This window comes from Rhyacophila brunnea, unplaced genomic scaffold, assembly GCF_057557595.1.
Source record: "Rhyacophila brunnea isolate RB1 unplaced genomic scaffold, BYU_Rbru_1.0 scaffold_13, whole genome shotgun sequence".
Lineage (NCBI taxonomy): Eukaryota > Metazoa > Arthropoda > Insecta > Trichoptera > Rhyacophilidae > Rhyacophila > Rhyacophila brunnea.
The window spans coordinates 15,686,562-15,713,594 of NW_028232785.1; the positions used below are offsets into that span (position 1 = coordinate 15,686,562).

General features: G+C 36.2%; 1 protein-coding gene across 1 annotated transcript; it reads right to left on the bottom strand.

Moving 5' to 3' along the window:
- Positions 1–1,574: 1,574 nt before the first annotated feature.
- LOC147076644 (gelsolin-like) lies at positions 1,575–27,033 on the bottom strand. The gene is made up of 12 exons (XM_085940385.1): positions 26,925–27,033; positions 25,182–25,259; positions 20,133–20,207; positions 19,686–19,875; positions 17,106–17,221; positions 15,339–15,516; positions 14,963–15,063; positions 13,400–13,519; positions 11,690–11,758; positions 4,318–4,380; positions 2,848–2,960; positions 1,575–1,900 (listed from the first exon to the last, which is right to left on the bottom strand). Exons 2-11 carry the CDS (start codon positions 25,242–25,244, stop codon positions 2,886–2,888), a joined length of 1,050 nt encoding a protein of 349 aa, XP_085796511.1. The 5' UTR covers positions 25,245–25,259; positions 26,925–27,033; the 3' UTR covers positions 1,575–1,900; positions 2,848–2,885.

A 27,033-nucleotide genomic window follows, 5' to 3' on the forward strand; every position in this document is an offset into this window, starting at 1 on the left:
AATTAGTATATCATTTTTATTGAATCGATACAATCACGTCATGCTGATAAAATTAATATAAAATTTTCAATTACATCATTATGTTTCTAATCTTGTTGGTCTGATAGAGGATTAATAAAATATACAGTCTTAAGCTATTCGTCATTACACAACTTATAAGCGGTATTTTTTTTAAGTATTTTTAATTACATAATTTTAGATTTATTTTATAGATAAACGAATATTTTTTGACTATTATCTATTGTGGCTTGGTTTACACATAGTTTAATTGAATTTTAAAAACTACTAATAAACTTGTAGTCTTATTTCAATGAAAACAAATGCGTATGACTGACAAAGTTTAGTGTGCACTATTTATGGCGGACCTTAACAGACTACCTCCACCCTTCGCCACTGTAATGAATTTGGATACGAGCACCCTTAAGCACACTCGGAACACCATCCCCTTTCATTCTTAGTTTTAAATTGTCTGATTTTTTTTAGGAAGGGCTTACCTATAATTGACATAAAAACCATCTATAGAGAATTAGAGCATTTTCACTAAATCTACTGTCAAACAGGGATTTTTTTACATACGTAAATACAAATTATACAAGAAGACTGGCGAGTGACAGGGATTCTTGGAGGTGACGCGTGGTGTCCATATGCTCCAACTAAGGTGCGTGTATGAAAGAAAAAGAAGAGGTCTGTGGCACTGACAGGTTTGGAGGCACCATTGGGAAAATTTTGACCTATGTTGTCAGGATTTTTTATGCTTCAATTATTTTATAAACTAAAATGTCGATACTTTCTAATGAAGCGAACGCATCACCTGTTTCGTGAAAGACTGCCACTCCTCTCAAAAGTTGTAATATTTGTATCCATTCCGTCATCCGCCGCCTCTATGCAACGCATGACCTGCCTATCCCCACGGGACATCACTGCATTTGAGACTAAAATAGTACAAAGCGGCATTTTGAGTTTGCTCATGGTCGAATATTTGTCTATGTGGACCTCAATGTGTGTCAACCAAGTAGGGGTCCGGCAAGATTATAAAAAAAATGTCTCAAGGGTTCCGCCAAACAAAGGTTAGGAATCACAGCGTTAGACTAATATCTAGAGTGGATACAAATGCCTTGCTCTAAATTATAAGAATCAGAACATCTATTCTATACACAAGGCTGCTATCGGCGACTATCGAGGGTAGTTTATCATATTTGTCTATTGAGGTATTATAATTGTTACGATAAGTTAGTTGTAATTATTACAAAAAGTGCTATGTTTTAACAGCACCTTGGCTGTGTTAACTTTTAGAGCGAGATAGACAGTTTTGACAGCTAACTAATTGTAACAATAAATATTACCTCAATATAAAAATATGATAAACAATCCTCGGTAACCGCCGATAACAGTCTTGTGTATAGAATAGATGCGTTTGTCACCATGACATAATTGTAATATTTATTGTCACTTTTTCCAATACCATACTTAGTTAAAATAGTTACAATCAGCTTTGACCTTAAAAATTATAGTTTCTCTGTGTTTTTCTTATATAAAAACAAAATACAATATAACTTGCAGGTTCAATAAAAATCTTATTTGATTTTTGAATTAGTATATCATTTTTATTGAATCGATACAATCACGTCATGCTGATAAAATTAATATAAAATTTTCAATTACATCATTATGTTTCTAATCTTGTTGGTCTGATAGAGGATTAATAAAATATACAGTCTTAAGCTATTCGTCATTACACAACTTATAAGCGGTATTTTTTTTAAATATTCGATGTTCCCCATACAGGGTTTAAATATCCCCATACGACGACGAGCCCCTCTGTCGGGCATGAGTTGGGTTTTGCGGACTTCTTCAAGCGAGCGTTCGCCACTTTTGGTGTCTGATGAATACATTTCCTCGTCTGAAAATAATAAAGACATTGAATTACTTCTTCTAATTTGATCGTAGAGATATAATGTGATGATTTGTGATGGAGGAATGATGGGGTTGTAGAACATGTGACATCACAAAACCAACAGCATATTACCTATTTAATTTCTGAAAAAAGTATTTAACGCATAGCGTTGGAGTGGAGCCCGGAGCAGGAGCACAGGCAGTGGAGCAATAGGGTTTTACCCGGAGCAGGAGTGCAGTCGAAGCACCGAAAATTTGTAGTGCTCCACTGCTCCGGATGTTTTTTTTTTCTTGTTAAATTTTCGTCGTAAAATCCAATGAAAATATTATATGTATTTGACACTTTGCAACGCTGGAATTATTTGAAATACTACAACACTGCCGAGTGATAAATAACCTCACTTTTTTTGACAGAAGAGGCAGACAATGAAAGACGATTTGCTGTCGGAGTTTTGTTTAATAGAATTCATAATTAAAAGGATGAATAATAAACCTTATAACAAAACTACTTATATTTTTATGTTTTTAACATGTGTATACATATAATACCTATTAAATCTGTCTACCCGGAGCGGAACAGACCCTGGAGCAGAAGTGGAGCAAGTATTAGGTCCCGGAGTGGAGCAACCCAAAAAAGGATCCGCTCCAAACCTCTGATTTCAAGTTAATTTCAACGAATATTAATTATTAATGAATGGTAAATTACCAATATCACTCCTCGATGGAGCATCTGAGTCTCCACAGTGTGAAGGTTATGATAACAAACTGTCTTTACGAGGAATAAATGTTAACCACTCATCAAACCTATCGACTCTTTGCACTGACTCAAATACATGTTGAAAAAACAAAATCTATTTAATGTCTAGATGTCGGATCGATCACAGCTTCAAAAACGGCCATTAATCTAGGTTAGAAGAAGAAGAAGAAACCATACAATAATAAAAAAATCTTTACCGCTGGTAGATATCCGATCACTTTGGTGTTAGTCACCCCTAGGACTCCCACGTTGAGAAGTGCTGCTTGAAACACCCCGGTTCAGCTCCCTGGGGCACCTTGGTGACATGGACCTGCATAGAAAATAATAGTAATTCAATACTGATATATTGCTTCTATAGGTTTGCTCTCACACTGGACTGACTGGCTAAGAAGATCGAAAACAATTGATGATAAATAGAAAGTAGATAATGTTATATATCTACATATTCACCCAAACCATTATTGGGCACATGGATTGGATCAAACAAATGTCAAAAAACAAATTAGTAACTAGCTGGTATTTAATAATTACAAGATAAAAAGAACTTTTTATATAGAACGTTTTTAAATTTTCTGTTGAATCATATAAATTTGACTTGACTAGCTTAAACGATCAAAAAAATTTGTACTTGATAGAAATACTGAATAATGAAATGTCATTTCATATTGATTTCCATAGTAACGCACGTAGGATTATTTAATAATTTAGTTGCTAGGACCCCCTTGCAACCAATAATGGTATCGAAATAACTTTTCATACAAAACTGAATTAACTAAAAATGAATTCAATTCTACTTAAAGATGGCTAAAAGTATTAAAAAAATGCATGTGCATCGTGTTCTAATATATTCTAAAAGTTTCAAATGTCTAGCTAGTCGGGAAGTTAGTTAAAAATCGATTGCAAGATTTGTACCGGACAAATAAGAATAAGACCTTAGAAAAACGTTGTAATAAAAATCATTGAACCTGCCCGCTCTCACACTGGACATATTAGCTGTATAGTTATAAATAAATAGTATATATTATTCTTCTACCTATATCAAAACAATATGACATTGAAAAATGTCTATTTTCACACCAGTGGAGTGGACTCATGAATTAATTTTAAAGTATTTTTTCTTCTTCTTTCTCATAATATTTCAATAATTATATGGGATCCTGGCCTCCTCTGCCATCTGACTTCAACCAACTATGTCTAAAGCCACTTCTCTCATGTTTTCGACTCCCAAAGAATTAAAAAGCAATTCAACACAATCCCTTCATCTAGTACGATGCTGACCAGGCCTTCGTTTGCCTTCCGGCTTAATGAATTTTAGTCAGTCTCTTTGTCACACGTCACTCCTATGCATGACCCCCACATCCTGAAGCGGGTCCTCTATCTATCACCAAAGTTAAATGCAGTGTGATGCTTTATAGTAATTTGTCCAAATTGTATCCGACGTGAAATTGAGGGTATTCAGCACACCACATATTTTAAAATGATAATATCCATGAAGACTTTTTTTACAATTAGAGCAAATCTGTGATGTGTGTTTATCTTATTTATCCGGTCGATCCGTCACACCGGGCTCCCAGGCTAAAAGCCCTGTCAGTCCCTACAAATTGCGTAAAAATTGTTTGGCTTACATAAGGTTTAAGGCTTGCAAAAAAATATGGAGTTTTTCTTACCCATGACGGGTAGTTCTTCGTTTTCATGAATTCTAAAGCCTTCGACATTACCGCAGACCTCTCCTGTAAGAACAAGACGACAAAATATTATTAAAATAAATTATTAATCAATTGATTGTCACCTTTAATATAATATGTGTCTTGAATTGTGTTGACTGATATCAAACATCGTAAAGTCCAATGAATGTCAAACTGAGAAAAATGTAGTTTTATCATATCTTGTAATAACAATGGTTGCAACATGTGAGATATTGTAAGATAATTGAATCTAATGCCCACGATGGCTGCAAGGAAGTTGAGATACCCGGGGTTCCAGCGGCTAGCTCAGGTGTCCATCGAACCCCGGATTCACAAAAAAAAGAAATTAAAACGGTTGGAGTATAAATAAAACTTTGTCTTTCGTGTTCGTGACGTGGTCTTATATTTTCTTATGATTTTTAGTTTCACAAATTTATCTGGGTTTTTATGATTATAGTCGCAGGTCCTATCCTATTGGAAAAGGGACGCTTACTAACTTTTTTTCTCTTTTTCAAACTTCGCGTACCCACGCCATTCTACAAAAAGGACTCTCGTGATTGGCCAAATTTTATCGCATGATTTTGATTTGACGAATCACGAGGACCACCTCGGCGCAGGCGCGCAGATATTTCGACGTAGCCGGCAAGTGCGGCAAAATTTATTATTTTTGAATCCTTATATTTAGTCTTAAAATTATCTCTTCCATCCATCATCATTTTTACTTTTTAAATTAAATTAAATTTATCTTAATTACACCTCCGCCCAATATGCGATTTTCACACACCGGACGAAGGCCTTTACCTATGAATAAAAAATACTTACGTGGTTGAGCAAGGAATCAGATTAGATGTTTTATGAAGCCGTTTCTAGAGGTCAGGGTTACGTTTCGACTTATAGCTACTAAATGATTATTTTACACCGGGAGAAGCCCGCCTGTAACAGGGGTGTATCAAAGTCCTGAAGCTATTCCTTCGGTGCAACATTTATAAAAAATGTTTTTATTTTGGACTTAAGTAGTTTACTTAGATAAAATATAGGTGGACTTTTGAGATATCCAGGGTTCCAGTGGCTAGCTCAGGTGTCATAGAACCCCGGATTCACAAAAAAAAGATATTTTAAATTTGAGAATTTAAATAAAACCAGGTCTTTCTTGTGCGTTACTTGGTATTATATTTTTTTATCTTTAGTTTTACAAGTTTATCCCTTGAGTTTTTTTTTACAGTTACAGTCTGTCCGTCTATTTTTAACAAAAGACGCTCACTCACTTTTTTCTCGGGGTTCCCTTTTTTCGAAATTCCTCCGAACCCACGCCGACTTACGAAACGGCTCTCGCGATTGGCCAAATCTGATCGGATGATCTTTGGATTCGGCGAATCACGAGGTCAACTCTGGCGCCGGCGCGCGAAGATTTTAGCGTTGCGCAATGCGCAGCAAAATTTACAATCTTTGAATACTTATTTATATATCGTCACTGTTCTGGCAGAAGACACTAATACGAAAAAATGACATATTGAGTTAGTTATACCAAAGTGTTCCTTATTTCAAACTTTACCGTCTGGAATCTTCTTAATAAATAAACAGTCTTTATTTTAAAGTCATCCTTTTTACGATTACTTAATAAACTCACATGATAGACCATTTCAAACATTTTAACAACTTCAAAGTCAAATTACTCAAAACTAGTATTCTCCAGTTAGTGTGTTCTGCCAGAACAGAGACGATATTATATTTAGTCTTAAAATTATCTCTTTCATCCATCATCATTTACACTTTTAAAATTTATCTTAATTACACCTCCGCCCAGTATGTGATTTTCACACACCGGACGAAGGCCTTTACCTATGAATAAAAATATTTATGTAGTTGAGCAAGGAATCAGATTAAATGTTTTATGAAGCCGTTTCTAGAGGTTAGGGTTACATTTTGGCTTATAACTACTGAATGACTATTTTACACCGGGAGAAGCCCGTCTGCAACAGGGATGTCTCACTTTAATAGCTTTGATAAATTTTCGGTTGGACTTTAGGCAATTTGATAAAATATGCATGGACTTAATGCAGTTTGTTATGTATCTAGACGGCCATGTTTTGTTATCTGTAACGCATGAGAGAAAACATGAAATTGGATAAAACAGAGCGAGGCAGGGTGATATTAAATAGAACGCTTAACTCACGCAAACTCGTCAATACAAATTCTGAATTTAAAAAATATATGAATAAAGAAATTGTTTATTTTAATTAGGTCGCGAAAGAAAACAAATGATACTCTCATAATAGTTTGACAGATGCTTACAGTGCAGTAACAGTATATCATCAGATTCTTTCCTTATGATAATGACCAGTGGCGATGCGCCTTTGAGAACGCTGGAGCGGTGAACACCTACCCACTCAATTTATGCGAAAAGATTTTTTTTTTAAAATAAGTATTTCATTTATTAAAAGTGTTCTGATCTATTACCGTAGTCATTAATTCATATACAAAAACAAATTGTAATAAGTATGTGTTTTTAACCGGCTATTTTAAATATAATATACAATAATTCACGCGTCGCGCTAGCATCGTCCGTGTGGTTTCGCTTTGCCAAATGCAATGCTATTCGGGAGCGAGTTCCTCGATCGCACAAGCAATCATGCCTTGTAATGAGAATGAGTGCGACAGCAATAATATTCGTCTGTAGGTGATAGCGAGAGATAGCAATACTTCTTCGAGCGCCACTCAATGTCGCCAAGGCGCGTTCCATACTCGAACCGTATAAACGTATAACCAAAAAAAGACTTTGTCTACGAACATTTTCACACACGGTTTATACGTCTGAGTTGCGCGAGCCGCTCAGGCCTCTCGTAAGACGCCCAGTAAAACCTCCCGAAAGCGGATTCATATTATTAATATTGTTAATTAATAATTACATATTACAGCTTGGATATTTTTTATAATGCTGATATTGCCTCAGCATTATTTAACATTATAATAGAAAAAAATCTTATTGAGACATTTACAAAAACGGTTTTACTATTAAACTTAATTATTTGCACTATTCCGATGACATCAGTGGAAAGTGAAAAATGTTTTTCCACACTCAAACGGATCAAGTATTTTAGCAGAAACACCATCACGCAACCAAGATTGAAGGCATTATATAATTCTGTACCCTAGAACCGAACTGTATTAACTCCAAAATTTTCAAAAGTCACTTTATTGCACTAAACTTCATGATTTTGCCTCTTCTTTCCCATGGTAAACAGTATTAACTCCTGTATCAATTATTTCCTGAGATATTGCGTTTTAAAGAATATTAAGTGTACCTTGATTTTGGAATCAAAGAATACTAAAGTCTTTTAGTACTCTTTAGTTGTGGGTGTTTTGTTATTTATTGATATTAAGTCCACTCAGTCAAAACAACCAATACAATTAAACAGTATTAAGACAGTGTTATCTTGTGGAGTTAGTACGAACAATGTTTGACACTTGACAGACGACCGCACATTTTTGTTGTATTAACTCCTTTGTGCGAATGTTTGAAACAGTTTTGCATTGAAAAATTTATTCCAAATAAAAAGAGTTAATTACAATTATGTCGGAGAGAAGTAAACGTATTCTGGACTTAGTGAAAATACAAACCAATAATATTATTGATGACTGTGATGAACTACTAGGTACCGCATTGTCAAACAATGATTCAGAAACGAAAGGTAGGAATTTATAATCAGTTTTATGAAATCAAACAATGTTATTAAATTATATGTTAAACCTGGCTGATATTTAAGATAATAGTGTAGCTCGATTATTCGAGTTTGGAAATAGTATTGTTTAATTTTGTATTAGCCGAATGTCATAGTATTAAATCCATTAATTTGATTTGACAAAAGATCCGTGAAACAAAAATACAGTATTCATATTTTTATTTTTTAAGATTGATAATGGGTCATTTTCGTTTTAGATGCAGGGAGTTCATCAATTGAAAGGCAAATAAATGCACCCCTAGATGACTTGATTTATGTCGACAAAACTGTGGCTGGTTATCAAGAAATAAGCCATAGTGATATTGTGTGTGATGATAATCTGTATGCATTTGGTCAGAGTGGTAACATCGTTTACTATGAAGTGTTGGAAACATCGGTTGAAACAATACAACCCACTCTCGCTTCCGAGACTTCAGATCTTCTCCAATGCGATAACATTAATATTGTACATGAAACATCTACACATATCGATGAAGATTGTATAGCTGACGATCCTGATTACCATCAAAGCGAGAATGGTTCTGAATCAGATGTATCAATTTCGGAAATTTCAGATACAGATAATCAAAATTTGACTAATATCGTGGACGAAGCACAACTGAATGTGAGAAAGGGAAAAAAAAAAAAGAGAAATTCATTAAATTGGAAAAATAACATTAGAAAACAAAAAGTAGCAGCAGGAGAGGAACGTACGACGAAAACACAAACTATCCCAGCACAAAAAGTTCTTGCACCCTGCAAGACAGAATGTCGCCTTAAATGTTCCATACATTTTTCAGCTCATCATAGAAATGAAATTCACAAGGCATTTTGGAAAAGTGAAAAAACATTGACCACAAACGGCAATTTGTTGCGTTAAATGTAAAGTCCGTACCGATAAAAAGGAAGAAAATAACAAATGATAAAAGGGTCAATAAAAGAAATCATACACGTCAATACTACTTTGAATTAGATGGTCAGTCTATTAAAGTGTGCTAAGTATTTTTTTTAAATACCTTAAATATGTCACAAACATTTATTACTACTGCACTATCTAAAAAGTCTGTTGGAGGAAATGTTGAACACGATGAAAGAGGAAAGCAACCGCCATCAACAAAAATACCAGAATTTATTAAACAAAATGTTCGAGATCATATTAATAAATTTCCAGTTTTGCAATCCCACTATTCGAGATTATTATTAAAACATACATTATTTTTGTAATATTATTAATAAATATACATTTTTAAATCAATATTGAGTGTAGGTACTTTAGTCAACATAATATATCCCTTCACTGAATGTTAATAGCACATAATACTATTTGAAGCAGTACTAAAAGTAACATAATATTTTTTTCTTAAAGCTAAATAGTATTAAGTGTTTATTTTCTATATAACTAAGTTAAAACACTGAAATATTCACATAGACTGTGATAAGTATATAAAATAATCAAATGTCTTCTCAAAAAAAAATAATAACTATAAAACTTTTGCCAAAACTTTAATACAGAAGAAAAAATATATTTCATTAAACTTAAAATGGCTCTACTGAGAAATTTTGGATATGGCACTTAATATAGTTCAGTTCTAGGGTCATTCTTTTTTGGATACTGAGCATATATTATATGCTCAGTATCCAAAAAAGAATGAATTTGTGTCAATGAAAAACAGAAGAATGGATTTCTAATACAAATGAACAATAACATAGTGATACACCCCTGTTACAGGCGGGCTTCTCCCGGTGTAAAATAATCATTTAGTAGTCATAAGTCGAAACGTAACCCTGACCTCAAGAAACGGCTTCATAAAACATCTAATCTGATTCCTGCTCAACTACGTAATTTTATTTTTTCTTATTCATAAGTAAAGGCCTTCGTCCGGTGTGTGAAAATCATATACTGGGCGGAGGTGTAATTAAGATAAATTTAATTTGACTTAAAAAAGTATCAATGATGATGGATGAGAGAGATAATTTTAAGACTAAATATAAGTATTCATATATAATAAATTTTGCCGCGCTTGCCGGCAACGTTCAAATTTCCACGCGCCTGCACCGGGGTGGTCCTCGTGATTCGTCAAATCAAAAGCATCACACGATAAAATTTGGCCAATCACGAGAGTCTTTTTTGCTGGACGGCGTGGGTACGCGAAATTTGAAAAAGAGAAAGAAAGTAGTGAGCGTCTGGTTTTCAAATCCTACGGACTTGACGACTACAACTGTAAAAATCCCAAATATAATTTGTAAAACTAAAAATTAAGAAAATATAAGAAGACCACGTTACGAGCACGAAAGGCCGTGTTTTATTTACACTCTAATCGTTTAACTTTTTTTTTTTTGTGAATCCGGGGTTCGATGGACACCTGAGCTAGCCGCTGGAACCCCGGGTATCTCAATAGGTACTTTAAAAAAAAGTGAACTCCCAGTAAAATAACTCACCGATCGCCACTGATAATGACAATAAGATCATAAATATGGGCCTCCACAGTGTGGAGGTTTGTATTAACAGATTTACTTTTTACGAGAAATGGATGTCAACCACTTGCTTAACCTAATATTAGGTCCATACTACATTAAATTATGACAGATTGACGATAATGTATAAACAAGTAAGTATATTATATCGGATAGGAATTTTGAAAATGATATATTATGTATCTCTGAAAATGTCAATTTCTATAAGAATATGCTCGATTCAAATTTCAAGTGATTTGGTGTTGGATTTGTGTTTGGAGTGGATAAATGGAAGTACATATTGTGTTACAAAATCAACAAAGTGCCGCTGAGATAAGAAACTATTATGTTATCTTAATACATTATCAACGATTATTAATCAAAACATAGAAAATATAACAGATAAGGAAGAACCATCAGCTAAGCATCGCCAATTGACAAATTAACAAGTTCATCGATGGCGTGCTCGGCAAAACTTTTAATCAAAATAATTTATGTTGCAAATCTAAGCCACATCCAAGATTGTTGACAGGTGGCACTGCCACCTGATAATTTTTCTAGTTTAAATTTTTTTTTTTAATTCAAATACAGTGAAACTTGATTATTACAATCACTAATGAGGAAACATTCGTTGACATTTTAATTTATGATTTTCTCCAAACATTTATTCACTTTTATAACGAGCTACTTCTCGGGTACACTGAGCAAAACTGTTAATGTGTCGATCGTTTAAAAACAACATTTTCGACCCTAAGCAATAAAATCCGAACGGGCAATTAACTAGACCGATGCCGCCGGGATCGGATTGAGTTTACGACACTAGTTAAGTGTCTAAGTACCTAATTGGTGTTTTTGCCGACAACTTTGAAAAAGTATCCACGCATATGGTTGAAATTGCATGTAAAAAATCCAAGCTTTGTGAAGTCAGAAGGTACCAACCAGCGTTCATTACAATAAACAACTTCTTTTGTAGTTTATGTATGCCATGCTTGTTTCGGGGAAAAATTCTAATTGTGTATTTTTGTGTTATGTGACCGCTCATTTAAAAATACTTATTCTCTGATATAACGAGTGATGCTTATAACGAGCAAATTCAGTTGGTCCCATCTTCCTCGTAATAACCAAGTTCGACTGTATTATCAATGCATTTACAATTAATTTTGATTGAGAGATTCACTTACATTTTTGGTGCATTTTTTTCCGACCCAAGCGTATATCCCTCCGGTGGTAGTGTCCAGAATGAAGCAGTCCTGTAACGAACGAATCAGAAATTATCTTATGTCTCCCTAACACTTTCCAGCGTCGGAGCATAGGTCAAGCACAGGGTCACGCCATTTCTCTTTGTCTTGCGCCATTTTCCAAGTCACCACTACGTGATCGTCTACGATGACCGAATCCGTAAACCTACGTCTATACTCATGGCGATGGCCTCCACATCCTGAAGCGGGCCCCAGCGCCCCCCCAACATATCGCTAAAATATTCAGTGAATATTCAGAACTCCAGGTTTTCATGTTGAGTGTTCTGTGTATTTTTAGCAATTTTTGATAAATCCACATGAATTGTCGGCTCTCCGCATCATATTATGAAGCACTGATCGCCACCCCATTTTTTGATGGCCATGTAACATGCGACCCTACGCCATATTGGATAAATAGTCATTTTTATTAGTTGGAAAAACACTAAAAATAATTATAAAATAAAATTCCATTAGTCAAATGGCGCCACAGGCGAATTTTTTTAAATATAAGACTAAATTTGTGGTACCTATGTGCTTATCTCAAGGGGGGGCTGACAGGGCTCTAACCTGGGGGCCCCGACTCATGAAGGGCCCGGCGTGGTGAGCCAACCACATAAGTGAGATAAACACAGATCACAAATTTGCTCTAATATTGAAGTTAAGCGGCCTCCACCGAAACCCGTCCCGCACCACACTCAGTCTTAATCGAACATATCGCAGGACCCTACAATTGGTGATGTGAAGCATCTGAAACAATTGGACTGGGAGTATCCTGGAAGAAGATGCCCAAAACTTAGGTTGCTATGCTCAAAGTGAGCTCTGACTGAGTTTAATGAGTTTATTTTAATGCAAAGTGCCAGGAAGAGAAAAGCACATGGAAATTACGAAAAGAAAATGAATAATTATCATACGGTCAGCAAATATTACCATTTAAAACTATTTGGTTGTACGATGCAGTTTTTTACCGTGTGCCGATACTCGACAACTCCATCATTGAAATAGATGTACTCGTACATATTAAAAATATAAAAAATCGCCAAAAATACACCATTTGGATAACGCTACTGCACCGCGTCACACTGACTTTACCCTTAGCGATAGGTAGGGGGGCCCGCCAAACATCCTAGCCTGGGGGCCCGCTTCAGGATATGGGGACCATGTTTATACTTCACTTAAAGTTTTTAATTCTGGTTTTACCACAGGGTAGTTTTGCGCATGCTTTAAGTGGAAAATACTAATAAACTCAAATGACGTTGGCAGATTCTCAGGCCAATTGTCTGCACCGATATCCACCGATCGTGAAAAGTCACTCTCGAGTCATTCCCTGGAGTCGCAACCAAATAGGAACAATTTCTATTTTTTAGGGACGATCATATCGTACGAGAAAGTACGAAAATATCCGAATTAACTTCGAGCTTCCAAGTGTCACCGCCTGTAGTATGTCATGTCTTGTGTTTGACATAACAACACAATTTTGACATTTACATGATGAAATGAATTTTTAATAAAATTGCTTCAGATCGATATATTCCGCTTGTGTGAGAGCAAGCACATTTAGGTTCGTTTATATTATCTTAAACAGACTCACTTAATTACATGTATATAAAAAAATATATTTTAAATCATTCTAAGTTTTATTGCATTGGTTCTTACATTTTCATCCAGTTGGTCTTGCTTGAAAGGCTTCTGAGCGACTTTGATGGTTTCCATTTTGCCAGACGCATCGGTAATCTTGTACAGCGAAACAGCTTCTTCATCAGACTTCTCGAAAGCCTTAAACGTGAAGAGTTTTATTAATTACAGACAAAAAAATGGTTAAGGAGACGAGGTTAAGAAAATCTTGCAGGTTGCTTATATCGCATTTACTCAGCCGAACACTACACTATTCCACATACATTCCCCATATCCAGACACTCCAGTGGCGAAGGAGGAGTGTGCACTATTTATGTTGAATCTTAACAGTGAGATCCCCGGGGTTCCAGCGGCTAGCTCAGGTGTCCATCGAACCCCGGATTCACAAAAAAAGAAATTATTCGGTTGGAGTGTAAATAAAACACAGTCCTTCGTGCTCGTAACGTGATATTGTTTATATTTTTAGTTTTACAAATTATATTTGGGATTTTTACAGTTGTAGTCGTCAGGTCCGTACCTATCGGAAAGGGGACGCTTACTAACATCCTTTTTTCTTTCTTTTTAAATTCCTCGTACCGACGCCATCCAGCAAAAAAAAGGACTCTCGTGATTGGCCAAATTTTATCGCGTGATCTTTGATTCGGCGAATCACGAGCCTGACCCTGGCGCCGGCGCGCGAGGATTTCACGCACAATGCGCGGCAAAATTTATTATATTTAAATCCTTATATTTAGTCTTAAAATTATCTCTTTCATCCATCATCATTTTTACTTTTTAAATTAAAAAGAAATACTTACGTGGTTGAGCAAGGAATCAGATTAGATGTTTTATGAAGCCGTTTCTAGAGGTCAGGGTTACGTTTCGACTTAAGCTACTAAATGATTATTTTACACCGGGAGAAGCCCGCCTGTAACAGGGGTGTATCAACAGCCTACCTCCAGCCCTCACCAATGAGATACTCCCCATTTTAATACATTTGATAACTATGTTCAACGAAATTGCTTCGGGTGTTGATATATTCCACCTACGTGAGAATGAGTTTAGGTAAGCGTTGTTTTACTAATTCTTAAAATAGGGTCTGCTTAACTCATCCGGTGTACTTCCTTGTACCTATCTAATTTATCTACTGATCTATCTCTATTTTTTATGTAATACTGTTTTATATTTCTTTGTTTCTAAATGTCATGTTGTGAACGCCTTAAACTTATAATTTGTAATGTCCACAATATGTTAAAAAATAAATAAATTGAAGTTGAATTTTGCCCCATACCTATATCGATAAACACCTGGCCTGCACCTATAACTAAGTCCATCCACAAGTTATTATCGAATGCACATTGTTTAATGTTCATAATTATTAGGATTGTTAATGTCTGTTTGTGTCGTCCGCGCTGTCTTATCATGTAGACATGCTGGATGGGAATATCAAAACAAACATTGTATTCCCCAGATATACCTGGATTTACTTGAGGGATAGCGGCACAGAAACTATCCCAAGTTATAAAACATGCATATTGCTCACCAAAGTCTCTGACGAGGAAATGAGTGGGAATTTTAATATACTATTATGGGGCTATTCCTTACCCGGTCGTCTACTCCAGAACTCTCGTCCGGAACGGTATCTTTAGAACCAGATCCTAAAGCGGTGAAGAAATCCTCATAGTCCGTCATGCTGGAGAATTCATCTGAAATAAACCAGTATGTATTGAGTAGATAAACAATATTGAAAAAATACCAATATTATCATAGTTTTTACCCATTTGGATTATAATTTACCTGTATACTATTTTTACAAAGTACTTTATTGGGTATTTTCAGGGTTGCTCCATTCTCCACATCTACAGTGTCTATCAGTGGCGAAGACTTCTAAATAAATCCTCGTCCTGTCTTAGGATTTTTTTGAGTTACCTACCACGGTCTACCTTACAAACACTGACAAAATTTTAATGTTTTGACTAACCAATAATGTCCACCTTAGATCGTCCACCATGATCCTGGTCCCTGATTTGATTGGCGGCTGAAATGGCCTTCATCTTTTCAGCACCTTGGGCTTTGGGGCCAACGTAGACGTAGATTGTGTTTTCAACGTCCAAGATAAAGCAGTCTCCGTTATTCATTGAAGATACATCTGGCGCAACCTACAACAGGAAACAAGATTATGCATATCACCGAAGGAAATTGGGTTATATAAAGAGGAAATCATAGTTTTGTTCTCTATTCAGACATGAATTTAATCTCAATATTATATGGCCGTCTATTTCCAATTCAGCATCTCATGAAGCACTGTGATATGTACAAATTTATGGACATGCGTCTCAACACCAGTTATACGGGCATATAACATAGCTTAACGAACGTTGGGCCCTTTTGAAAGCCATGCTGTGCGGAGGGGCCATTCAAAAAATTCGCTAAATCTTTTGGGTCTGTACAGTAAATCAAATACACATTGAAAATAAATTACACACTCAAAAAAAAGGACCTCTTATTGGAACGCCGTTGGTTTATTTCTATACACTTTAACTTATAATACTAAATTATATAATGGTTTCTCGTTGTTTTTATTTTTTAAGTACCAACTGTCAGTCTGACGTTTAATCGTTTGTTTACGTAAGGAATTGCAAATGGCCGACAATAATAAATTCACTGACTAGGCAACGGAACAATTCTAAACTATAATATTATACTGTATAATCGTCACGATTGCAGTATCATACTGTGGCGTAAAGTTAGTGCGTTCGGCTGATAACCGAACAATCGGTGGTTCAAATCCAACCGAGTGTTTTTTTTCATGTGAAAAAATAAATTATGTGTTACATGTCACACGCCAAAAATACACTCTGATCTGATTTCCCAAACGCTCCAAAAGAAGGTTAACTTCAAAAAACCATGTGCATTTTTTATATTAATTTCTCAATAAACGTATTATCACCGGCCTTCCGCGTGTGAAGCAGAGATAGCAGGCCGTGATAACGTCAAGGTCAAAGCGGGGGTGGGAGACAGAAACGCACGGGGTATTTGGTCAAGGCTGGTTTATTGTAAGTCGTTACATGTTATTGTCATGGCGGTCGGTCGGTAATTGGCGGGCTGCAAGCGTGGCTTCTTTGCGTCCTAGCTGCTGATGCTTGGCATCCGAGGCGATGCTCGCTGTCCGATGGGAGATAGGATCGGGGCTTGCGGCTTGGCGTGCTGCCGATGTGGTCCTTTATTTCCTGGAGATGCTTAAGAAGTCTGCCGACGCGGTCCTTTTGGCGGGATATGTATCTTGGCTTCGCGTCCGAGGCGAGCAGAGATGATGCTCGCTGTCCGGCGGCCAATCGAACAAGACTTTTCGCGCGTGTTCAACCGTCAGATTCGGCGTCATCCCGCTCTCGGTCGCGAACCTCCCTGTTTTACCGACAAATTGACCGGTGGCGGCGCTGTCGGTAGGCCGCGTCTGTTTTGGCGGGATTCTAACGAATTTGAATTTCCGGTTGAGGCGGGCTTCGCTCGGCCGAGGGTTGCGATAACCGCGAAGAGTGGACGTAGGCTGTGGTGTTCTGGGAAAGTTGATGGTTCGGTCCGCCCTTTGAGGTAGTCTCCTGTGGGAGACTTTCATCTGGTATCAGTATGCTACCCAGTCACTTTATGGTGTCCATCTTCGTAATGTCTCTTGGTATAGAAAGAAAATTATTAATTCTTTTTGGATGGCCCTATGTATCACTAAATAAACTGATTTTTGTTTCCATACCTGTTTGACACGAACATTTTTCTTTCCCTTAACCTGGAACATGCACTTCTGTCCACCACCGTTGGTCGTCACGTGGTTGAATCCACTCGCATGTCCACCGTCTAAATACCGGATTCCTAAAAATACAAGAACAACGATTATTATTATATAATTTATAATCCTTCTTCATCGCCGAGAAATGTTGCTTGGATGGAATTTCGGTGAAAAAAAAGGTATTTTAAAAGTGTCATCACATTAGTGGCGAAGGGTGGAGGCAGGCTGTTAAGATCTGACATAAATAGTGCACAGTAAACTTTATCAGTTGTACTTATTTGTTTAAAAATATTATAAGACTACAATGATAGTGTTTGTTAGTTTTTAAAATTCAATTAAACCCTGCCTAATCTAAGCCCATAGTAGATAATATTCAAAAAATAATCATTTATCTATAAAATATCTAAAATTATGCTATTAAATCATAAATAATTTTAGATACCTAATTATAGATAGAAGAATATTTTTTATCTATGCATTATGGTTTAGTTAAGGCAGGGCTTAATGAATTTTAAAAAACTAACCAACACTATCTTTCTGAAATTTGTATTCTTAACTCAACGAAAACAAATAAGTATGACTGACAAAGTGTGCACAATTTTTGTCGGATATATAGCATACGTAAACTATTATGGTTTGGTTGAGGTATGGTTTAATTAAATTTTAAAAACTAACCAGTATCATTTTCAAATTATTGCATTCTTAGTTCACTGAAAACAAAAAAGTATGATTGATAAAGTTTAACGTCTACTATTCATGTTGAATCTTAACAGCCTACCTCCACCCCTCGCCACTGCCTCAAATCATACCTAAAGATTAATACAGCTTCAAACAGTTAGGGGTGCGTATCACAAGGATTGCCAAAATTCACAAAGACAGTTATCTGAATAGAAATGGCTGAAGCCACATTCAACTCAATGCGGAATGTTTTAAATTTCCAGCTGTAGCATTAATAGATACGTGCTGCCCAGGGAACTCAGGTCCTGCCCAACACTTGTATTGTGACAGTGACGCTTTACCCAGTGACATCCCGTGGGGGTAGTCAGATTAAGCATCGCTTGGGGGCGGTAGTTACTCGAAGGGCGGCAAATCGAGGAAAATCATTGGAAATATATAGAAATAGCTACCCAAACTTAGTAATAACGAAAATATCTTTCCATTAAAAAATTCAACTCACTGGTTTTGTTGGGTTTGAGATATCTAGTTTACTTCCGTTACCCTTCGGCGTCCTTGGTGATCAGAAATGACACGTGTAGATTTGCGAATAATTAGTCTGATATTTTGTTACTAATGTGTCCATACAACACATTTCTTAGATATTGGACTCTCGAAAGGATGATGTAAGTATAAAAAATGAGGCGGCATTTTGGCGCTGCCTAGTGGCGGCATATTATCTAGGGACTTCACTGGCTTTACTGTAGGCGATAATAGCATCTTTCGAAGTCTTACATCAATTTTAATTCTACCATTCTAGCAAGAATTCTTCATCGACGAGGCGATAGTATGCAGTAGCGATTTTCTTTGATGCTGACGTTGCAATCGATTCGTCAGAAAATTTAAAAGGGCACCTCGAAATGGTCATAACTAAATTATACCAAAAAGGGTGCGATAGTCCAGGGTATAAGGCGCTGGCTTTTTTTCAGGGGGCTGTGTATTCGATTCAATGTGAGGTCACAATACATTACTTATATGTTTTTCTCAAAGCCTGGGCATTTATGATATTTTCATTATTTGTATTATTACCAATGACATTAATATGGACGAAGCATCTGGAAAATAAAATGACAATCACTTTGTGTCGGGTCTGCCGGATGGCGAAATTCATATTTTAATATCGGTATCCTACGCTCAAATGAACATTCTGCTTGCAAGCGGTCTGGCGACACCGCTGGGTCTGCCCATACAAAATCTGACTGTCAGGTTTCGACTCCGCCGTTATTATTGTGTTCCAAAATGCCAATGTGCCTAGTTAAAAATTGTAAAAAAATCTACTAAACACTCCAAGAAAGATGGGATATCATTTTTTATGTGTTAGTATCATTTATTATTGATAAAATGCCATTTTAAGATATTGATGAATCTTTATTCAATGCAATTGAATGACAGAAACCATTGGACAGACGCCTGTGATGCGCTGGGCTCACTTGCGTCTAATCTCCGAGAAGTCGTAAGTAACGGAGAATCTGTTTCTAACGCAATGACACTAATACGCCATTACAATAAAGGTTATATTACTATAAATTCTCGAAGCTTGTATCGCATAATGGAAATGGATACGTCATATGGTCACGTGACGTCTACCTATACATCTGTGAATGACTTTCATGCACAATTTCTCGTGCGCGCCGATATGAAGTGAGTTGTCCATTTAATATGTCATTGATTATTACTAACTAACTACACTATTGTCATTAGGCCTAGTAGTATGTTGTGACTCAAATACCTAAAGACTTAAAATAACAGTCAGAACAAAGTATTATCTCTAATTGAACGAAAGTCTCCGAGTCACTACTGAGTGACTCGTTCCCATGACTAGTACGTACTCACCGGATTTGTAATATTCCAAGAAGAGTTTCGATTCGTGACCTTGGACCTCTCTGTACTGAACGGGACCACCTCCCAAATGGTCATCGAGAGCAACAGCCAAAAGAGCAGCCGCACAGCTCTCGTCTTGGGATGTCTCCTTACCCAGCCAGAAGTGAAGATTGTGCAAAAAATGGTTCTTCACACCCACGGTCTAAAAAGTCAAAAATATAAATAAGGTCTAATTACTTAACTTTGTAGAAATAGCCAGATTTGACAATCTTTGTGAGCAATTGTTATCTTTAAATAGCAATCACAAGGAACGATTCAGCTACCAACTCGATCGTGTTGACGCTTGATTTGAATGGTTAATAAAATCGACCACGCCAAAATGGCGATGTCAAATCGACCACGCTAAATTGTCACATTAGCATTCAGAGAATTGGTCATAGTAAATAGGTAATAACTTACATTCAAGATGATGTAGGAATCTCCGGTGTAGAATTTTCCATACTCTGCTTTTGAAACTGGCACCGGTTCCAGATTCTGAAACAAAAAAACGTATTATTATATTGTTTCACACGCATACGGAGTGACGTCCCGTGGGGGTAGGCAGATCGCGAGTCTAATACTACAAGGTTCTAAGTGTTCGTCCTTGAAAAAACAAACCCAACAATGAAGTAGTATTCTAAGCTGCCTCATTGTTACTTTTGTTTCTCCAAGGACAAACACTTAGAACCTTGTAGTTCTCCACTCTCGAGATTGAGCATCGCTTGGGGCGGCAGTTACTCGAAGGGCGGCAAATCGAGGAGAATTATTTTGGTGTATATAGAAATAGCTAAAATTATTTTTTTTACGCATTGTAGGTACATAATAGCATAGTAAAAATGCTCTGAAAATTATAAATCTGTGTATTGCTGAATGGTACAAACCAAATTTGTCAGAAATATCAACCAAACAAGACCTCTAATGTCTAACTTATATTATATTTTTTGGTTAAATTTAATTATGTATGTTTTAGTGGTACCTACTTATATTTTTTGTTTGTAATGTATCCATACAACATATTTCTTAGATATTAGAGTCATGAAAGAATGACAAAAAATGCTGTTTAAAAAATGGAGTGGCATTTTAGCACTGCCTAGGCGCGGCATTTTGTATAGGGACGTCACTGTGTAAAATACCTAATTAACGAGGGATTTTTTAGCTCTCCCAAACATGTTTGATCCCATTTTTCATCTATTGCTAACTTTCCCCCTGTAAATTCAAAATTGTAGTATTTTCAGACTTATATCGTACATAGTACGCGGTACATTATAGCACTAATACTATAATTATAGTATAGTTGTCATCACTGCTACAGTTTTTTTTTTGTAGTTTTTTCAACATTTCAATTCGTGTCATCCGTCGTCAATACTCGACAGTGTTGCCATCCGTACTATAAGTATAGTATTTGTACTATAATTTTGGTTCGCGTACTATGTAGGTATGATATAAAACAGGTATAGTACGTGTAATATGCGATATAAAATTGATAATAAATATTGAATAAAATAGAGGAGAGAATGTGTGAATAAAAATATAAATTGTAGAAATTGCAAGTTAAAGGTAGAGCATGATTAGATTTAAGCGTAAATAGTAAAATCGGATAATTGAATTATTCAGGGCCATGAGATCGCGCTGACAAATGTATGCGATTATCAGAGAACTAGCATCTATAGAATATAATAAAAAAAGGAATTTAAATAGACTAAGAGAACTACGTATAAAAGAGACTTATAAGTGTGTGATAAAATTGAATTGATAAAAAGGGCGCCAAGTGCTGTCTAAGTGTGTACATAATTAAATACCATGTAAATAAAGAAAACACTAGATTTAGAGATAACAATAGTTGTTTATTATAGGCAAAAAAAACATTAAATTTATTTTGACAAGTATAACAATTGAAATTAAGGAGACTCGGTGATCTTTTTTATGCGAAGACATGCTATTCTACAAAAAAACATTATAAATAAAAATAATAGGGTACTCATCTGCTCTGCATCCCTTCAAATTGTAGACACTGAATTTTAGAAATTAATGTTAATAAAAGTTCAATAAAGTGAAAGAAAAACTGATTTTTATGTGGCCGGCGTCCGTCCGGCCATGTACAAAAAGTAGGTTAAGTTGAAAGATCCATCCAGTTGAGAAGTCAGGGTAAAAGTGAACGAGATCGATAAAGGTACAACCCTCCTGTCCGCCAAAGTACAAGTAGGTATCAGCTCCGGCCGCAGGGTGGGGGTTTGTGTGAAAGAGAATCGCTCTTGCCTCCTCTTCTATCGGTGAGAATTTACCTACTCTCAAATTACGTATAGGTACGTATCCACAACGTGACATACGCCCAAAATACTATAATTTTGAATATCGGAAAAATATGTAAAGAGCGTACATAAGTGAAAGAGCAAATAATTTTCAACTCTATGTGGAATGAAATTTCGGCCGCGTTGAGGCGCGTTGCCATTCGGAGAGGAATAGTTGACCTGCAGCCCTATGTTCTAACTAGTGATATCAAGTCACCCGACGACATGACGTAATTGTGACGTCTGCCAATACACGCTCGAGGCAAGCCGCCCAACACACACTGCTCACCATAGATATTATTACGCTGAAACACCTATTTGTGTAAGGGGACAATGAATAACGCCAGCATTTATTTTGACTAGCGTTATTTTCTCGAATGCTATTATCACTCCGGTAGTACGTCACAATGATGTCATATGACGTCATGTCCACCGGGCGACTACAACTCGTAAGTTCTAACATAAGGCCCCTGTTCGCACGTCAATTTCTTTTGTGATGGAGTCGTCTGAATATATTCTTAAATCGTGTAAAGATGACTTAAAAACGTTCCGCATGTACTTGAAAAAGAAAAGATGTCAATGAATATACTATTATTATTACGAATATAATAATAAACATAACATAAAAAGGCTGCATGTTGAATTATTATGACAAATCACATTTCGTTCGGTTCGCGTCATTTGCACCCGCGACCTGCAATCCGCGCATCGCCTAATCACTATCTTTTTAGACCGGCACCCTGTCCGGTCGGATTTTATTGCTTAGGGTCGAAATGTTTTTAAACGATCGACACATTCAGTTTAAAAAAAAATTGACGATATTTTATCTCGGTATAGGTACCTACCCGATGAGTAGCTCGTTATAAAAGTAAGTAAACGTATGGAGAAAATCATAAACTAAAATGTCAACGAATGTTTCCTCGTTATATCCGAGATCTCGCTAATATAAGTTATTATAAAATATATTTAATATTATGACACAAAGTTTAATTACCTATTGCATAAACAAAGTTAGGAGGTTTTGAGACTAGTCAATAAACTTAGATAAGATTTAGAAAAGAAAAGAAAGATGTTGACCTTGCAAACTCTATGCGGTTAACTGTCACTGGTTGGAAGGTGTACTCCAATTTTGTCAGGCTTCAATAAAAAACAGCATTAAAAGAAGAAGAATGATAATGTAAATACGAGCTAGATTCAAGGTAAGTACCTACCTATTGTATTCAGTGAAAAGTACCTAACCGTTGTTATTATCTTCATACTTTACAAGGTCGCGAAATCAATTTAACACAGAAACAAGTTTTTTATGCGGGAGAACGAAATAAAAAAACATGAATACGCTCGTATTAATCAGGCAGTATACTAATTAGGTATTACAGTGCTCGATATGAAAAATTCTACGAACTAGAGCACTTGATAATTTCCCAAAAACATCAACATATAACAGTCGAACTTGGTTATTACGACCACGGAAATAGCGAGATCTCGGATATAATGAGGAAACATTCGTTGACATTTTAGTTTATGATTTTCTCCATAAATCTATTCACTTTTATAACTACCTCTCGGGTATACCGAGCAAAATTGTTAATGAGTCGATCGTTTAGAAACAAAATTTTCGACCCTAATGCGTCAAGTACATTGACCTGCTTGTTGGCGAATTTACAATCTGCCCAAGTCGCCCAGTGTCATCATCAAACAAGCTAACAAGCAGATTGTAAACAATCTACCGAGAAAATTTGAAAGCCGGTCAACTTTAAACGCTACACGCCGGCGTGTGGGCCTACTGCGTCTGCGCAGTAGAGCGTAGTAGCAACCTCCCGGTAAAAAAAGAACTACGTTCTGTCAAAATAGTCTCTAGCTTGTTGGCTTCTCAGCGAATGGAAAGTTTTGTGTGTCATCATCACAATCGCAGTAGCTGAATCGCCCACTTTTAAATTCGCCAACAAACAGCTCGTAAAGTAGCTCAATGTAACTGATGCATGAGCAATAAAATCTGACCAGGCGGATTACGTTTATGACATTAGTTAAGTGTCTAAGTACCTGATTGATATTTTCGCCGACAACATTGAAAAACTATCCACGCATATGGTTGAAATTGCATGTAAAAAATCCAAGCTTTTTGAAGTCAGTACCTACCAGCGCCGGCGAGTCAGCATTTCATCACAATAAACAACTTCTTTTGTAGTTTATGAATGCTATGCGTGTTTCGGGGATTTTTACGATTGTTTTCAGATTTTTTATGTTCTATGCTTAATAGAATGTGGCGCGAAAAATGTTATATAAAGATATAACGAGCAAATTCAGTCAGTCCTATCTTCCTCGTAATAACCGAGTTCGACAGTGTTTACGCAAGCAATTTTCGTGTCTGGAAATTTGTACATGCGTGTGAAATGTTGTATCGGAAAAATGGTCGTATACTAAAGACCGTCCAACCTTTTTGGGTCGTATAGATAGTACTGAGATAAAATTAATAAATGTCTAAATAAAACACGGTTCTTGTCGGTTTACAGGAAGCCAGCGGCAAACAAATTTTGAAAATAGCCGATATTATGCTGGATTATTTGTTAGGTTAGGTTACGCTTTCATTCTTGAATTATTCATGATTTTTTCCAAAATCGACTATGAAAATTGAATCTAATAAAATTGGAGACCATATAGTATACGATCATCAGCTCCTTCCGATAAGAAAGCTTACGGCGAACTGTGCTACGGTGAAAATTTGTATTACGTACAATTTACATGTACCTAACCGGTAATTCTATATAAAAATAAATGTGTTAGATTTTTTCGTTATGTACCTATATAATATCTACCTCAGACGATCTAATAGAATAACTTTACTGCCTTTAAACTTATGGCATGCAAAATTAATGATAATAACATAAATATTGTCAGCGCCGCAGGAGAAATCTACGACACGACATAATATATTATATTTTTAACATGATTCCGACTATTCCGAATATTATAGTAAATGAATTCAATCATTATTTTTAAATAATTCACGAACCGGAACGCAATATTTAGCGGAGCGATATCTCGGGGATTTCACGAACGTCCGATCAATTTCGAACCCTGATATTAAAATTATTATAGAAAAAGTAGGCAGATCTGAAGAACTGATAGTGAACAAAACAAATCGTAGCAGTGTTTCCCAAACATTATTCAACGGAAGACTTACCTCTATTCTCCATTCCTCAAGCCCCTCTTTCTGACCGGCACTGGCGAACGCTGGATGGTCCATTCCTTGTTTCTAATCCTGTTAAATAGAATAAAAATATTGGTCAAAAAAATACTTTAATTCGCGATATTTGTGTGCTACAGGTGCTAACGCATTCCTCAATGTGAAGGATTTATGTTGAAGACTGACAGGGCCCTAACGTGGGGACCCGAGATGGTGGGTCGATTAGCTAAGTGATATACAGTACACTATCAGTAATCCGCCGCTCGATTATTCAATAACTACTATAATCCGTCGATATTTTTACTAGTTGAAGGCACAAAACCAAGCTCTATAATTCTCAGGTATTCAATTGTCAAATTCGGTTATATTGGAAAGTTATTCGGGTTTATTTTGGAAACTTTCTCTTTCGTAAGACGTACGTTCATCGCGAAGAAAGTAATGTACCAGGGAGGAAAGTGCTCAAGGACCGCATCACAATTATGCCGTGCTCCAATGCTACCGGAGCACACAAACTGAAGCTTTTGGTCATAAGGAAAGCCAGGAATTCTAAGTCATTCAAGAATATCTGCTTCACTAAAACAACTGTTTGTGTCAAGTGATTTACTGTTTAATATTTAGTTTATAAACTTAGTTTATAAATATGTATAATTTAGTAAATACAGTCGAACTTGGTTATTACGAGGAAGATGGGACCGACTGAATTTGCTCGTTATAAGCGTTACTCGTTATATCATAGAATAGGTATTTTTAAATGAGCGGTCACATTACACAAAAAGTCGAAAATAAAAAATCTGAAAACCATCGTAAAAATCCCCGAAACAAGCATGGCAAAATAAGTTGTTTATTGTAATGAACGCTGGTAGGTCTACGGACTTCACAAACCTTGGATTTTTCATCCATATGCGTGGATACTTTTTTATTATTGTTGGCGAAAACACCAATTAGGTAGATAGTTAGACACTTAACTAGTGTCATAAACGTTATCCGACCCCGGCGGCATCCTGTCCGATCGGATTTTATTGCTTAGGGTCAAAATATTTTTTAACGATCCCAATAACAGTATTTTAGCTTGGTATAACATGTAAGTTGCTCAGAGAAAATCATAAACCAAAATGTCAACGAATGTTTCCTCATTACATCCGAGATCTCGCTATGTCCGAGATCGTAATAACCGAGTTCGACTGTAGGTACTTGATTTTGATTATAAATAAAATCGTAACTTATTTGCCAGTATAAATTTCTCAAAAAAAACTATTTTTACTAAATACCTATCTGTTTTAATTTTTACTATATTTTGTATGTATGCACTATAATCCGCCGCTTTCACTAATCAGACACTTGTCTGGTTTTTGGGGTGGCGGATTACTGAGAGAATACTGTAGTCACAAATTTGGCTTCTGTACGTTTATCCTGGATGCAGCGGCAAACACATTTTGAAAAAAGCCGATATAGTGGATTATTATTTGTTAGTTTAGGTTAGGTTATCTTAACAAATAATCCAGTATATCGGCTATTTTCAAAATATGTTTGCCGCTGTATCCAGGATAACCGACTTGTAGGTACCCAAATTTGATCTAATAGTAAAAAAGTCGCAACTGACGCTATTTTACTTCACATATTATACACTCGTCATTATTATTACACTGCCCTTAGCGATAGTTAGGAGGACGCAATTCCGGTTTATTTAATTTTCCACTTCGAGCGCCGGTTTTACTTTTTAAAAAAACCCAAATGAATCACCTTATTAACTGCAGCTGCTTGAGGAACACTTTGCACTTGGACAGGCCTCACCGGTTGCCCGTTATTAGCGGTAAACGACTTCGCACTCGACGAGCTCGCGAACAGAACT

Bases quoted from the DNA above. Each gene is read 5' to 3' on its own strand.
- LOC147076644 (XM_085940385.1), bottom strand. From the start codon at position 25,244: ATGGACCATCCAGCGTTCGCCAGTGCCGGTCAGAAAGAGGGGCTTGAG. The intron at 17,222-19,685 runs GTGAGTACGTAC...TTGTATTTTTAG, and splicing joins CTTGGAATATTACAAATCCG to GAATCCGGTATTTAGACGGT. The intron at 15,064-15,338 runs GTTAGTCAAAAC...GGTTTATTTCAG, and splicing joins ATCTAAGGTGGACATTATTG to ATGAATTCTCCAGCATGACG.